The sequence below is a fragment of the Aptenodytes patagonicus genome, chromosome 5 (genome assembly GCF_965638725.1).
Source record: "Aptenodytes patagonicus chromosome 5, bAptPat1.pri.cur, whole genome shotgun sequence".
In the NCBI taxonomy this organism is placed as follows: Eukaryota; Metazoa; Chordata; class Aves; order Sphenisciformes; family Spheniscidae; genus Aptenodytes; species Aptenodytes patagonicus.
Window position 1 is genome coordinate 82501265 of NC_134953.1, and position 15231 is coordinate 82516495.

The window sequence follows — 15231 nt, forward strand, 5'->3', positions numbered from 1 at the left end:
TCTGCGTGGCAGTCCGCTACAGGACAGGTGGTTCTTTGTGTTCCCCTGTATTTGATCTGTAATTCCCATGCAACCTGCCTCTTCTCTGACCCCATCCCAGACCTGTCCCCTCCCTATTTCTGTCACTTCATCCCATTTTCTCCATTTACACAATCGCATCCTGTTCCCAGACAGTCTGAGTTCTCCTATCCAGGTTCTCTTCCTCCTGGCAGCCCGTTTGTCTGTCTCTAGGATCCTTGCCCAGTCTGTCCTGTTCTCTGGCAACTAGCTCTCCTCTAACCTCACTGTGCTCATGTCCAGTATTGGGACTCCCATTTCATAGTTTCCCAAATCCATTACTCTTATTCACTTATACTCCTCAGTCTCTACTGCCTTGCGTCATAACTTCCCAGTCCACCTTCTCTCAAAAACTGCTCACCAGCTAGTCCCAGTCCACTTGTCTTCCCTATTCCCAGTCAGACCCTCTCTCTCCCCCCTTAAGGATCACTTAAGCTGCTTGTCCCAGCCTACTCTTCTGTCTGCCTAGTCTTTTGTCTTCTCCACATTCATCTCAGATTACTCCCTTCCCTGTGTTAGAAAGAATAAATACCCTCTGAGAGATAGGAAAGCTTCAGCCCATCCAAAGCATCTGGAAAAAAGCTATTTCTGGCAAAGCCGTTTCAGTCACCCATACTATAGGTTGAAGCATTCATAGTCACTCAAGCAGTACGCAATGCTGTCGGCACTAAGAGATGCAAGAGGTTCACGCAGCTCTACATGTACAGAAATTCTCCACTTTGGCTGCTATGCTCCAGCAATTTCTGTTAAGCACATATGAACTCTTGCGTTAGAAGAATTTAAGCTTAGGTGAATTTTCACAGCCATTATTGTAAGAAAAATCCCCTTTCCAAGTTCAAGGCACAAGGGGCTTACAATATTTCAGATACAATGGTTGCTAGATTTTAAAATAAATAAATAGATTAAAGAACAAACAAACATACATACATCTCGGCAGAATAATATATTTTTCCTTAGCTGTCTACTAAATCATACAACATTTTTGGAAACATACACTACCAAGCAGGCAGCTGGCATGCAACATTTTAGTATGATATTGTTATATTTTGACAAACTGAAAACACATTCTCACACAGCTAAATCTTTGGCAACCCTAACAGCAAACAGAGTTACTGTCCTGCTACACACATGTGCACACAGCAGAATACAGCTTCCGCAACACTGCCATTCAAACTACATTGGAGACATCATCATTGTCCCAACAGCCTTCCAAACATACCTCCTACAACTGCTGAAGTTATAAATCAAATGTTTTTTATGATGAAGAGATAGCCAAACAATATAGTCAGTTAATAGCTGAGGGTTTCCCAAAACACTGGGTCATGCCCCGGGAAGGGGTAAACACCTGACCTGCTAAATTCTGACACTGCACCTCTTCCTTACACAGGTGCTTCCCTAACTTCATACTCCCAAAAATCTTCCAATTATCACAGCAAAAGAAAATTATCACTCTTGCAATTAAACAGAGTCAAACTATAGCTAACATGTGCTATCAACATTCATCAGATAACCCCACTGTCTAGCACATTCCCAGGACAGCAATCCACCAGAAAACAGTTTGATAAAACAAGTGCCAAGTTTCCATTCTCAGCAACATAACCAGGTTCACTGCAGTGAGAATGGTTAATCATGGGCTACTAGCCATCCAGCAATCCAGGGCAACTAGTTTGCAGACAGAAAAAGTAATCAGCTTCTGTAGCAGTACGTGCCCCCTCAACTCTCTGCCACGCTGCAAAGATCAGTGGGGCAAGATGCACTGCTAAGTCCAAAAAAGCAACTCACGCAGAAGTTCCTGACCTGCATCTGATCACCACCCAAGTTCAGAATGCTGTGAATAACCCTCCACTCAGTGCCGTCCAGCCTCACAGACACCACCGAACACTTAAGGCAGACTGTAGTAACTACCTGTGCCCCTATGTTCCTTCCAAATCTACTGCCATTACAACATCTCTATAAATCCCCGAAGGCTGTCATCTCACCCTGTAGCCACCTCACACTATAACACGCTCAGACTGCAGTCACGCGGATACCGCAACAGAGTCGTGGTTGCTTTACACAGGCAGGAGCAGCACTCTGGGCTGGCAAAGCTGCCAATGACCAAAGCTAAAATTGCTTCCACTCTTTAAGCCCTTAAAAACAGCAAGCTTCCTGTAATGCAGCACAGGCAAGTTAGTCAACCCCGGAGTACTGCAAATAAGTTCCAAAAAACCTCATTGCTAATATATTTTGGCATGGGGAGAGGAGGGAGGGTCTGCATCCCAGACCATGTGGAGAAGAGAAATTGCCTGATGCAATTTCACACAGTGAAGCCCAAAATATCCACCACTGGTGAAACATCAGAATGATAATCGATGAGATTTCAAACAAGTTTAAACAGAGCTCCAGCTACTGCAACGAGCAATTTAGATATGCATCAGTTGCTTGGAAAGAAGTGACTATCACTGTATTTTGACTGTCCTATAAAAAACAAGTATGTTTAAGGACAAAGAATTCACTGTTCCTGACTACAGAAACCTGAGATACTAATATGAACTTCATACTGATGAGAAGTTTTAAAATATTTGTCTTATTTTACCTAGCTAATTATAGTATGTTTATTTTTTTTTAATTTAAAGTTGAAGAAAAAATACACACAAAAAGTGTTCTCTGAAGAGTGGGTGAAGTGCCTAGGTGACATTTTGTAGAATTCAAATTATTTTCCATCTATCTTGAGAAAGCTGCAAACATATTTTCAACTTTTTAGATGAAAGCTTTCATGCTTGTTCCCAAAACATGATTAACTTCCTTAAGATCTGTATGACATATTCAGTTTAAAGTTTGCTTTTTTTTTTGGTGTGCTAAGATTATTTGCCAGAAAAACTAAAAATACCTGCAGAAATGAAACAGACCTAGAAGTTCATTGCTGATTTAAAAAAAAAAAGACACATTTAGTGTCTTGATAACATACCTTCTTACAAGCCTTTCTACTAACTTCATATTTAATCTTAAATAATATGCTAATTATTCTGCAAGATACTGAAACAAGAGAATTTGAACTATCTTCAGCACAGACTTTACTAACTAGTTCTTTTTACTGAATCATTATAATGTATTTTCTTGATTAATGCAATTAGTAGGTTCTTCTTTATCCAATATATCAATTGTTGTTTTTTTTTTTTTTAAAAAAAACCACTAAAAATCCCAGACCAACAAAAAAGTCCTCAGAACAATTTTCTCCCTGTCACTGTCTGTGGTGGAAGAGAACCATGATTAATAGGAAAAGGGATCAAGCCTCAAACCTGCTTTACAACATACTTTTGTATTGCAAAAGGAGGTGGTATTACAAGGTAGCCATGTGTTATTACCACATTCCATAGTAGAGACCACAGACACCAACAAACAGACCATGAGCAACTGGGAACTAGCACCACAGTTACTAATTATTTACTTGTAAAAATCTTTGATGTAACAGTATCCAGCAGCCTAATTCACCAATACAGAAAATCAAGAATTTTTCCTTCTTTCACCATCCCTACACAGGGGTTACACAGCATTGAGGTACATATTCTAGTGCAAAACCAACTGTGAGTCAAATGCAAGTATTTCCCCCTCACTGATAATGTTTGCCTCTCAGTATTACTGACATGCCACGTCCAAGAATTCTACCAGGCCATTAAAAGCTGTAAGATAAGAAATCCTCCATTTTGGATCCTCCTACTTTTTGAGAATGGAGGCTGTACTGAAACATCTCCCTGTGACAGGTAATTAAAAAAAAAAATAAGGTAAAGTGGATTAAATCTGTGTATGTACATACATAAACACACAGAGAGACAGAGAAAACACAAGATACCCCTGATTTCATTATGCAATTTGTAAATGCCAATGCACAGATGCTTCCCCCCCACCCCCCCACGCCCCAGACATACAGCAGATTCTATGAATTCTATTAGAATCCATATGAATGCACCAAGTGATTTTCCTCAGTTGTCCTCTCAATGGGGACAAAGAGAGTATTATTCACAGGTAACAAGAGGGATGGTGTAAAAGCTGGGCAGCAAGGATGCGGTTCATTAAGGGAAGAACTAAAGAATTCATTAAGGTGCACTGCGAGACACAGCAGCTTTGCAAGAATTCTCTGATGTGTCAATAATGTCATAACAAATACCCAAGTAAACTAGTTAAGTAGTTTTCCCTCACATTAACATTGGTTTCAGTGTCATTCAAGCTGCGGTCATTTACAATTTCAAAAACACGCTTGATCCTTTCTATAAATCACACAACAAGCCTGGTACCCAAACACCCTTCTGGGGGTGCCTCAACAGCTTCCAACAAACTTAGAACACAGCATTCTAGCAAGAACACTGGAAACCAAAGCATGGTTTGTTTGTTTTAATAACACAACATTGTTATTTACCTTAGTAGTGTGACAGGCAGCCATTCTGCTAGGAAGTTTCCATACTATTACATATCATTTACTTTTCAGGCAATTTTTAAAATACTTCTTTAAGAAGATGCTATATAACTGATATGCCCCACATTTAAACCCATACCATCCAAGTAGACTACCAAATCATTTCCTCCACCAGCAGCATCAAGACGGAGTGCATTATGACACCTCATACATATTTAATAATAGCCTGATAGGCTGTCATTAACATCAAACAGCAATCTAAGTTTGCTACATTAAACATGATCCCTGTGTTAAGAGGACAATCACAAAGTGCCTCCAGGATCGAGCCTGTAAGAAATACCCACCGACTTGGACAAGGTGTAATGAGGCCAACTGCACTGAAGAAGCCATTATACACACATTGGGTTTAAAAAATGAGAAGGGAGGGGGGAAAAAAAAAAAGGAAAAAAAAAGCAGGGGAAAAAGAGAAAGCTTCAATGGGTCATAAGACCAGACATGCCATAAGGCAATCTGTCACACACTACTCATATTAATAACTGTTGTGTCAAAACTGAACATTCAAAAGAAGAGACAAACCTTCCTTTATGTTTTATGAAATGTAAGCCCACAGAATTAATAATTCATAAGGTGAAGAAAAATATCAGATTTGGATATAAATATTAACAGAACGCTGTCAACCTGTTTAGAACCGAAATTTTGACTGTCCTACCTTACAATTATCAATCTAGAAGGGAATATTCTTCAAAAGCTCAAAAAAAAAAATCAGTATGAAAGTCATTAATGAAGAAATTAACATTCTCTATTCATGTAGGTCCTAAGCAAAACAGCAGAACTCTGTTCTGTGCCTAGCTGTTGCTGAGCAAATGCTAATTGACTGGCATTATTTGTTCCCAGAGTTATCCTGTGTTGACAACAACAACATTGGTGTGCACACACGAAAGTACACCAAAGGGACATACTAAAATCAAGACCCAGTGGAAAAGGGGTAGGAAAAGAGGGGAAGTAGTGGTCAGATGACAAACAAAGATTTAAAAAAGCTAGTTAAAAGTTCACCTAAGTTTCAGAATACAAAGTTTATACAAAGGGTCTTGGATAAATTTTTTCTGATTAGCTGAAGAACAGGCATTTAAAAACTACAGAAGAAAGCAATTAACCCAAAATGCACCACCACGTATCAGTAAGTTCACTGCATGTGATTTCAAGCAAATATGAAATACATTTTCAGAATATTTGTTAGTCCCAAGATAAAGAGTTATTTAACTAGACCTATGAAACAATGCAGTTATTTCCATTTTAATCTTTATTTTGTTTGCTAAAGTGGTTAGCAGTTGAAGTTCAAGATCTAGAAGAAACTACTTCTGCCTTATGACGCCAGCTCTCCTCTGCTTTCACTACTATTACAGAGAATAGAATATTGGAACACAAAACACAGTTGTGCCAAAAATCAGGAATGCCGTCAAAATGTATTGTTCTAAATGGTGGTGACAGTGCTTTTCTTTTTTTTTTTCTTCTCCCCAGCGCTAATATAATTTCAGTCTAGTTATGTCCCCAACTGCACTTACATTCTGGGCAACAGTGTCAAAAATACTTACATAAGCATCAATATTGGGTATACATAAAAAAGTCAGTTTAAACACTCCACTTTTCTCCACAGTTCCTGACATTTTCACTGCATTTCACCCAGTGATGAGCATGCAGAATGAAGAGCCAAGAAGTTGAACGTTACAAGCTTTTAATTTTTTTAAAAAAGTTAATTCCTACCTTTATCATTCTAGAGAGGTCTCCAGCATCAGCTAATTCCAACACTATATTCAGTTCATTGTCTTCAATGAATGAGGCATAATATTTAATTACATTTGGATGATTCAGTTGCTAAGAAAGCAGAATAATAATGCACATTTTAGCGTAGAGCACATCTTATCTTTTAAGACTGACAAATGAAACATTCTTATTTAGGCAAACAAAACCCTAAAATCTATTTCAGGATGATACAAAAAGTATATGCTTATGAGAAGCTTTTACAGATAAATATTTTGTAAGAACTTGATGGCCTTATAGGATCAACATGATGACTGACATTGCAATTTTAGAGGAATTTTGCTTCAATGTATCTATGCAATAGCACGCTAAACTTATCTGAAACAGCAAAGTCAATTTTTAAAATCAGTATTTTACTGTACACAGGACAGTTATTTACAATACTGTGGTTTTAGCAGAAACTTCTACTTGAAAAGTTACCCATTTTTCTATAGGATTTACTTCTCAATGTTAATTTTTAAAGCAATAAATATTACAAAATTCCTTAAGTGAGGCTTATAAAAAACTCTACACAGACAACAGTGGACACCTCAAGTATATCTATGAAAAACTTAATACACTTTGACGATGGCTGCACATTTTTTAAACAAATCTTTTACCTTAAGAAGATCTATTTCTTTGATGCAGTCAGCACGGGCTTTGGCATCCATTAAATCAAATATCTATGCACAAGAGAGAAGACATTTTTATTAAGTGATTAAAATACAGCAAATTGAGTGATCGTTATCATTATTTCATAGCATCCATAAAGCAACTTGAGTTATGCTTTTCATGGCAAGACATAACATTGCAGTAAGAAATATTCCTACTGCTCTGATGTACTGATTCACTGCTGTATAGATTCTTTTAGCCCCCTCGTAGGAAATAAGTCCATTGTAAGAACGAGTTTTCCAATGACTTAATGGCCACTTTCGCCTATCTGTTCAAACACACAGCAATAATTTGGCACGTTTCCTTCAAGCTGGTTTTAATCCAAATATCAGCTTCCTCTCTCATTCCTGCCACACCATTATCACAAACTGATTCTTTCTAGTACTGAGCATACCTTTTTTTCCTAGTCTCTTGCTACAGTCATCTTTTTCTATTCTAAATAATGCATACACTTTTACTCTCTCTCTCAGGATCAAAACTTCATTGTCACCTCCGATTCTTTCTCTCCCATTTCTTTCCCTTCAGCAAGCAAAGAAGTGATTGGGGTTCTGCAATTTGTTTACGAGAGCACTTTTTTCTAAGCCCTCATCTGTCACCTTGACTTTTACAACCTTTTACAGTTAGACATCTCTGCTCTTCATTCCCCCCCCCCACCTCCCACCTGCTCCAAATTACTTCGTAACGTATCTCACTTTTGCCTCCTCCAGTTAACCACGTTACTCTCCACTAATTTCAATTTTTGTTTGTAGTAATTTTTTCCTGCCATTAGAGTCCTTGTCCACGTTCTACACATCTATATTTGATCTAATGTCTTTCTATTTTCACTCCCTTTTTTTAACCACCTTTGGGTTCCCTTCTCAGGGTTCCCTTTCTTTTTGGGTTCCCTTTCTCAGATGTGCATCTCCATACACTGCCACCGACTATTCCCCTTAGAAATGTCCAAAATGTTACTTCTTCAAGGAACCCTTCCTCTCTCATTTGCCATTACTTTCTGAATAAAAAAAATTTTAAAAAAACCCAAAACACACAAAACCCAAAACACACCAAACCAACCCCAAAAAACCCACTCATCAACTTCTGTGTGGTCTGCCTATTACATTTTGAGCTATCCAGAAGAATAATGGAGATGCACTATGAGTTTTAGTAATTGCCACAACATTTATGAGATTACCTTTTCCGGTTACACCTTTTCAATGCACATTTCTTTCTAGATAAGTCTCCAGGAAAAGATGTATTATGTGCTGTGAAGATCACTGGTACCTGGTTCCATCAGCTCAAAATGATCAAAAGCTCAACAGCTGACAGCTTCCATTCCCTATCTTGCCACCAACTCCAGAAACAAACATAAGGATTAACAGCACTTTGAGTACTGAATGTCTGCAAAGAGGTCATCTCTTAAACTGACTGCATAACTGTCCACGTGAATCACACCTTCTTTCACTCTCCCCAGAGAAGTTCAAACAAATCAGAAAGTCCACATGTGATCTGCTAAACCTCACCTTAATTTTCTATGCCACTATGCATAGTAAGTTTGTCATTCCTTTAATCAACTGGAAGGAGAAGTCTAGAGACTTCATCCATGGAGCACAGTCCTCACAGAGCACACATGTGCTCTTGACTAGCCACTACTTCCCTTCAGACATCCAATCTTCTGTCTTCAGAGCTGGCATAAGAAAAAACAGCCTAGAGTGGATACACGATTCACTTTTTGACAAAAAGACGACTGTAAGTCAAGAACTGAAATGCCAGGCTTGCAGATAGTAAGAAGAAAAGGGGGAGGAGGAGCAAAGAAAGAAGAAAACAAAACTATTTACCATGAAAGAAAGGGAATAAACCATCTCACAACTGCTTTTATATTAATGCCAGGGTGATGGCAAATAAACAGACTCAGCTAGAATCAATTATTCAAGGAGGAGACTGCGGGGGACTTAACGGAAACACAGCAGGGTAAGTCACAAGAAAGGAATGCTAACACTAAGAAATAAAGCAATTTCAGATGTAGTAGAAGAAAACAGTTAGTACTACATATGAAATTACAGGTACAAGTATTAAGAGGTAAATAACACTGATGGGAAAGACAGAAAATACAGTTTATGAATTAAGGTTGGGAACTTAGTGAAGGAGATGAAACAGCCTGCACCTGTTACAGATCTCAACTCTGAATGAAAAAACACTGCTCTCTAATCGTTTTGACAATAGACTGAAGTCCTAGTATTTGGTACAGTCATGAAGGACTGTAATGATTTTTCTAGGAAACACTTAGGAAAGTTCTAAACATGAGAGGTAGCACGTTAACTGAGAAAGTACTGGGAAGACACGAGATCATAATTGTCTTTCCCTGTAACCTAAGAGACCAGCAAATGGAAATTTTTATACCCGCTCTCCCAAAAGCAATCAATGAAAGCCTGTACTGGGGAACAGGGAAAAAAGGGGACAGGCAAAGGGGCACGTCTTGAAGCTTCACACTTTTACTAAGTTCTAGATAATAGTGAGATAAGAACATTCCTTATAAATGATACAGAGATTAGACGTAGACAGAGAACTCCAAACACACTGGGGAACCTAATCAAAGCTGCAGACAGAATTTTAGACTGAAAATTGTACACAAATTATCTATTTGTAACATTTGGAGAAATCACCCAAAGCACAATTTCAAGACTTAAAACCAAAATAGTTTCATTGTGTGAAAAACCAGGGCAGTTTTCACCTGTTAGTGACTGTTCCAATATGCCAAGAGGCTTATTAACTTACCTATACCAGGAGTGTTTCCCTACACACCTAAATGAGAAAATTTTGTGAGCAATTTTTTTTTTTTTTTTTTTTAATAAGCTATGCCTCTGATAGGAACATAAATCAGTACCTCTCATAGAGGAGTAACAAAACAAAGTCCTAGACTCAGGACTGTGAAAGATCTAGGATCAAGGCACAGGAAAGAAAGACTAAGTTTTGTTTGTGTATTGTGGTTGGTATCGCCAGTACTTCTAATTTGTTATTAAACACCCTGGAGTAGACTAGACCAAGCAGCTGCTCTCATGAAAGGACAGACTTGAGTTTTATAAACATGACTCCCTATACTTTTGCTACACTTCATACAGCAGAGTGGCAGATTTGTCACAGCTTCAGCTAAACTGAATATTTCAAACATTACCTGAATAAAATAAAGCAAGACAGAAAAACTGAGTCTTTTTTGATCCTTACAAAGACAGACAATCTGAAGATTTACTGTATATCATTCTTGAGGTTCTCCGGTAGACTTTGGTCCAGATCTAACCTCAAAAGACTATAAATAGCATTTCCCAGAAATCCAGAATTTCAGTTTTGCAGACATTAACGTCCTCCAACAGCAAGATTAGGAAAAAAACCCAACCCAAAACAAAAACAAAAACCCCCAAACCAAACAAAAAAAAAAATCACCCAACCCATGGCCTCTGAAGAACCTCTGCCCTATCATACCAGATTCAAACAGCTTGCAGAGATTATCTTTCCATTTTGCCAAACTGCCACAGTTTGGATCAGAGGCCCCTAGTGTAATAAGCCACGTCAGCTCACAAGGAAGCTACTGTAAACACAACGAGAAAACCTCCACACCTCATCACCAGAAGATGACTCAACACTGAAGAACGTCTTACACTGAAAAATGGAAGCCACAATGAAAGATTTTAAGAGCTTAAGAACATCCTTTCAAGTGCATGTCAAAATTACACATGGCACCAGGCAGCGATCAGAAGGCTTGTTTTGCAGGAGCTGCCGCAGACCAGATGACCACACAGGAGCAGCTGTCCTTCGCTTGTGTTTTACTACAGACTGGCCATTATGAAGAGATGCCAGTACTTCCATCAAAACTGTAACAGCTTACAGCTTTGCAAGCAGACTAATTCCATCTTTGGCTACTATCATTCAGCAAGCCAACCTGAAAGGTCAGCTTCTGCTCCCCCCTCTCTAGCATGCATGTTGCGTGAGATTTCTCACACGCACACACACACACAATTTGTAGCCCTATAAAGGCAGTATTGCCATTGCTATTAGCAGGCCATAGGCCTCCGACCGCCTCAGAAACATGAGGCCTAAAGACTTTCCACATTTTGGCTGGACTTCTTTTGGCTTGAACTTATTTTTTTGAGCTTGGATTTAGCTGTAGCAGCACACACTTTGCAGTTGAGAGACTTAAATGTAATGAAGTCATTACAGTCAGATGACTTGTGTCCAACTTGTTTTTAGATTCAGCTCAGCTTTGTCCAACTGCACGGTCTTAAGGCAATTATAGCAGATACAATAAAGGTCTAGCAAAACCAGCGTGATTAACATCAGTAAACCTTTGGACCAACACAAACCATTAGCAACTGACTGCTTGAAAGCACCCAGCGTATCCCACATAGAGCCACCACCAGCATCCTCCTCCCAGCGGAGCTCAGGAAACTGGAAGGGCGAGCCTGAACAGGGTTGATGTGAAGAAGCTTGTGCACATCGATTATTGGGAGCTAGCAGTAATTAGGCTACAAGTGTTGGCATCACTGTAATTGGCTAACAATAAAAACTGCTGCATTTTGATTAGACTGCTAGGGCATTAATTAGACTAACAATAAATTCTAATTCTTGACTCCATTTATGAGGTCAGGATCACAGGGTAATTCAGGTTGGAGGTGTGTTTCTCTAGTCAGCACAAATTGCACAGTGTAATATACTCTTATTTAAAATTTTAATTATTTTCCCCAATTTTTATTTTCAAGGACTATGATAAGATTAACATCTCTACAAAGGAATTATGTTTGCTGTGGAAAACCTAGGAATAAGCAAAAATTATATTAAATGTTTTTACGATGTGCCAGTTTTCACAAAGAGTGTAATCAAAAAATCTCATTGCGGTAAGCACTATACTTTAGTTAGCAATTACTGTGAAATTCCTGAAAACAATTCAGCAAATACAGCTGGAGAGACTTAAGAGAGCATTTTAAAAGCCCTTTGCAATTTTCCTTTCCACTTAACAAGAACGCTAAGTGGAACAAAAAGTCCATTTTTAGCTCTCAGTTTTTCATCTCCCACTGCAATCAATAGCATACAAAGGAAGAGTAGAAGGACAAGCATACATTGATACTTAGTCCAAAATATTCCCCTCTGTGTGCTATGCAACTAAGGGATCTCTGGTAACTTTAAATTGAATCACTTTTCCAGTACCTTCATGTGGGCGTAGATTATAATTTCATTCTTTCAGCATTCTAGAAATACCAGTTGTAAGTACTGTCAAGAGGTATCGATATTTTTAGAATAGTTTCTAAGCTATTGTAGGATACAGAGCAGGAACTGTTCCCTATGCAGATGTGTAAACTAAACAAAAAGGCTGCAATACACGAAATCAACTTCCTGAGTAAAGTTCTTGCAGACATGCTCACACATGCAACTAGAGCTCCTAGAAGGCTACATGCATAGCAAGAAGGTTTAGAAACATTTAACCACCAGATGGAAAACATCAGGCCTTAGCTTCTAAGTGTATACTGTATCCGATCAATTACCAGCTACCAATTTAACTCATCATCTGAAGTAACATGCCAAGTTGGGAATCTACTTGATTCCTCTTGCTGTGAAGTCCATCGCTTTTCCGAGTTTTCCTTTTCAGTACTGAAAAGGATAAAGGTCTTTCTAACCTCACCATTTAAATGACAATTTAACCTATTTCTGTTTGAAATTGTGTTTAAAATAAAACTACCAAAAAGTATTTCCAAAGCAAAACACAAACATGACTGCTGTAACATAAACCTACAGACAGGCAAGCAAAATAAAGACTTGAATGCACGTAAATATTAAGAGATATGACACTGCATAGCAACAATGAGCATTAGAGTATTTTGCCACCACAGCACTGCTGTGCCAAGACAACAGTGCTTCATAAAGTGTGAAATTACAAGTGCTTTCCTAAGATTAATTATCTCTAATTCAGGCCTGAAGTAGCAATCCACTGACAATGCACAATGAATAATGAATGTAAGTGCTAGATAAAAGGATTCATTGTCTGAATCTCTAACAGAGGGGTCTCCAATTTTGGAATGAAAGGGAAGGAAAGGTGGAACAATGTAAGGCAGAAGTGTAGTTAATCTGGAATTTTGTTGAAATATGCAGTTTCACATAATATTTTAAATTTTGAGTTGCTAAGGTTTACTTAAAAAATAGCTCATAAAGTGAACTCATACAGCCTTACAGTCACTGACTGATATTTACAACTCTTTTGCCCTTTAAGGATGTTTTGTGAGCGTTTATTCCAGAATCTAGCAGTTGCTTACTTCTCCCTTGGAAGCGACCACCAGAGCACTCATTGCTCAGAATGCCACACCACACCTCAGGGCGTTGATGGCTCTGTTGCAAGGGTTACTTCGGGTGGCAGTAGTAGAGATGTACTGCTTCTTCCTCAGGCATGATCTTTCAGTACAGTTTGGACCTCAGGCTTAACACGTGAGGAAACTTATGTGGAAGCTCGTCTAACATATACTGCTATGTTCATAGTTTATCTGCGGTTGATCTTTCCTGATGTTTCTTTGACTCAAAGTATAATTTAGACATTAATGAAAGTGAAGTAATGAAGATTTGTTTTTTAATTCTGGTTTTATCTAAGTAATATTTCAACAACATCTCAGAAACATAGTTCCACGGAAAAAGAGAGAACCTAATTATTTTAAATACCAGTTCCCTAATTACAAGAAGGCAAACTACACATGGGAGGATGAAGCACAAAAGGTACGACGAGAAGAAAAGACCCAGCAGACTATTTTGTGTATTCTGCTGGTTAAATTACTAGAAAGAAGCTGCAAATTAAACAGTTTTCACTCTGCTACATATCCTACTGGAATCCAAATGAAGAATACTACTTCTTCGTGTCATCTGGACTCAGCAGCGACTACAAATTCAGAAAGAGTGGTTTCTGTCACCATCTGCTTGTCCTTCCTCCCACAGTATCTTACTGCCACTTGCTTCTGCTCACATCGAGTTCCACAAACATACATTTTGTACACATTAATATAACATTTATCAATATTGTACATATTTCAGCCAAATAAAATTTTAATAGCAGAAAATAAACATTCTTGTTGGAAAGCTTCGTAAGAACTCAAAACTGGCAATCCTTTAGAACAAATAATGGCCTGAGATCCAGCAACTCTTAAAGAGCGGATAACTGAGGAATTCCAAGTCACATCAGACCTTGATGGTAGACAAAAACATAGGGAACCACTGACCGAATATAAAGAGAACAGCTATACACCCAACCCAGCCAGGAAAACAAAACAGGGAGGGGGTAGAATGGACACGACTTGCAAGATCAGAGAGGAAGGCATGTAGTAGTTAAAATCTGCTATAAGAAAGGGCAGAAAATGGGAAAGTAGAAGAAAGTCCAGATCTCAGTTATGTTATTTATCACAAAGTACAGCATTTAGAGACACTGTCTCAATGTGGAAAGCAGTATCCATGCACAGGTCTAAAATAGAGAGAATAGAGCCTCTCCCTCATGACAGAAAGAAGCATTCCTCCTGTTTTGTCCATGTTGACCTTCCATTAATGAGGCATCAGGAAAAAAGCAGCATTTTAATTTGAATAAAAGAAAACATGACTGAAATTAAAAGCAAGAAGCACCATCATAGAGCAGACCCACAAGAGCTCCTCTGAAAAGCAATCACTTCTCACCAAAAGACATCTATGAAAATAAATTTTATAGTGAAATTAAGTATTGTGACTATATTTAACAAAAATATTTCTAGGGAATCTTCGGGAAGGTCACAGAAGCACAGTAACAATTAAGATGGTCTTCTGTCCAAATGCAACAGCTTTCAGCTTGCATAGTTGACATCTAAACGGCTGTGTCAAACGCTCAGTGCTGCCACAAGCCTTCTGAACTCCAGGCAATATTTCATCGTACACTTAGGAATTTTTTTCCCTTACAGGTTAACCAAATCACACTTTCCATTCAGATAATAGTCTTCTATATACATCCAGCCCTCATATGGAAAGTGATTTTACAGATCACAGAACATAGCCCCTCCTGACATGCACTAGGCAATAACATTCAATGGAAAACCAACAGCGTATGTTGGATAGTTTAAGACAATCGGAACACTATCAGGATAAAGCAATCTGGGAGAGCCACAACTCTTTAACCCTATTTCCTACCAACCACCAAGTATATCCTTAGAAATTTATTAAATGGTTGAACAAGAAAGCTTTTCTGCTATAGAAACTATCACCCATATATGGACAGCATGATATCTTCTTCATTAGTTGAAAAAAATCTTTTGTCAAATTAGGAAACCTGATGTGAAAATACAGCTATACATACT

At 38.3% G+C, this 15231-nt stretch overlaps 1 protein-coding gene across 3 annotated transcripts in view; it reads right to left on the reverse strand.

Moving 5' to 3' along the window:
• Window positions 1-15231, reverse strand: part of NEK7 (NIMA related kinase 7) — a 77528-nt gene that overhangs the window by 38988 nt on the left and 23309 nt on the right. For all 3 annotated transcript variants that reach the window (XR_012995358.1, XM_076337984.1, XM_076337982.1), the window contains exons 4-5: window positions 6865-6927; window positions 6209-6319 (exon numbers count right to left, since the gene is read on the reverse strand). Coding sequence is in view for 2 of the 3 variants with exons in the window: in XM_076337984.1 (XP_076194099.1) it covers window positions 6209-6319; window positions 6865-6927 (174 nt within the window). In the remaining variant the exon portion in view is untranslated. The remainder of the gene's footprint in view (window positions 1-6208; window positions 6320-6864; window positions 6928-15231) is intronic.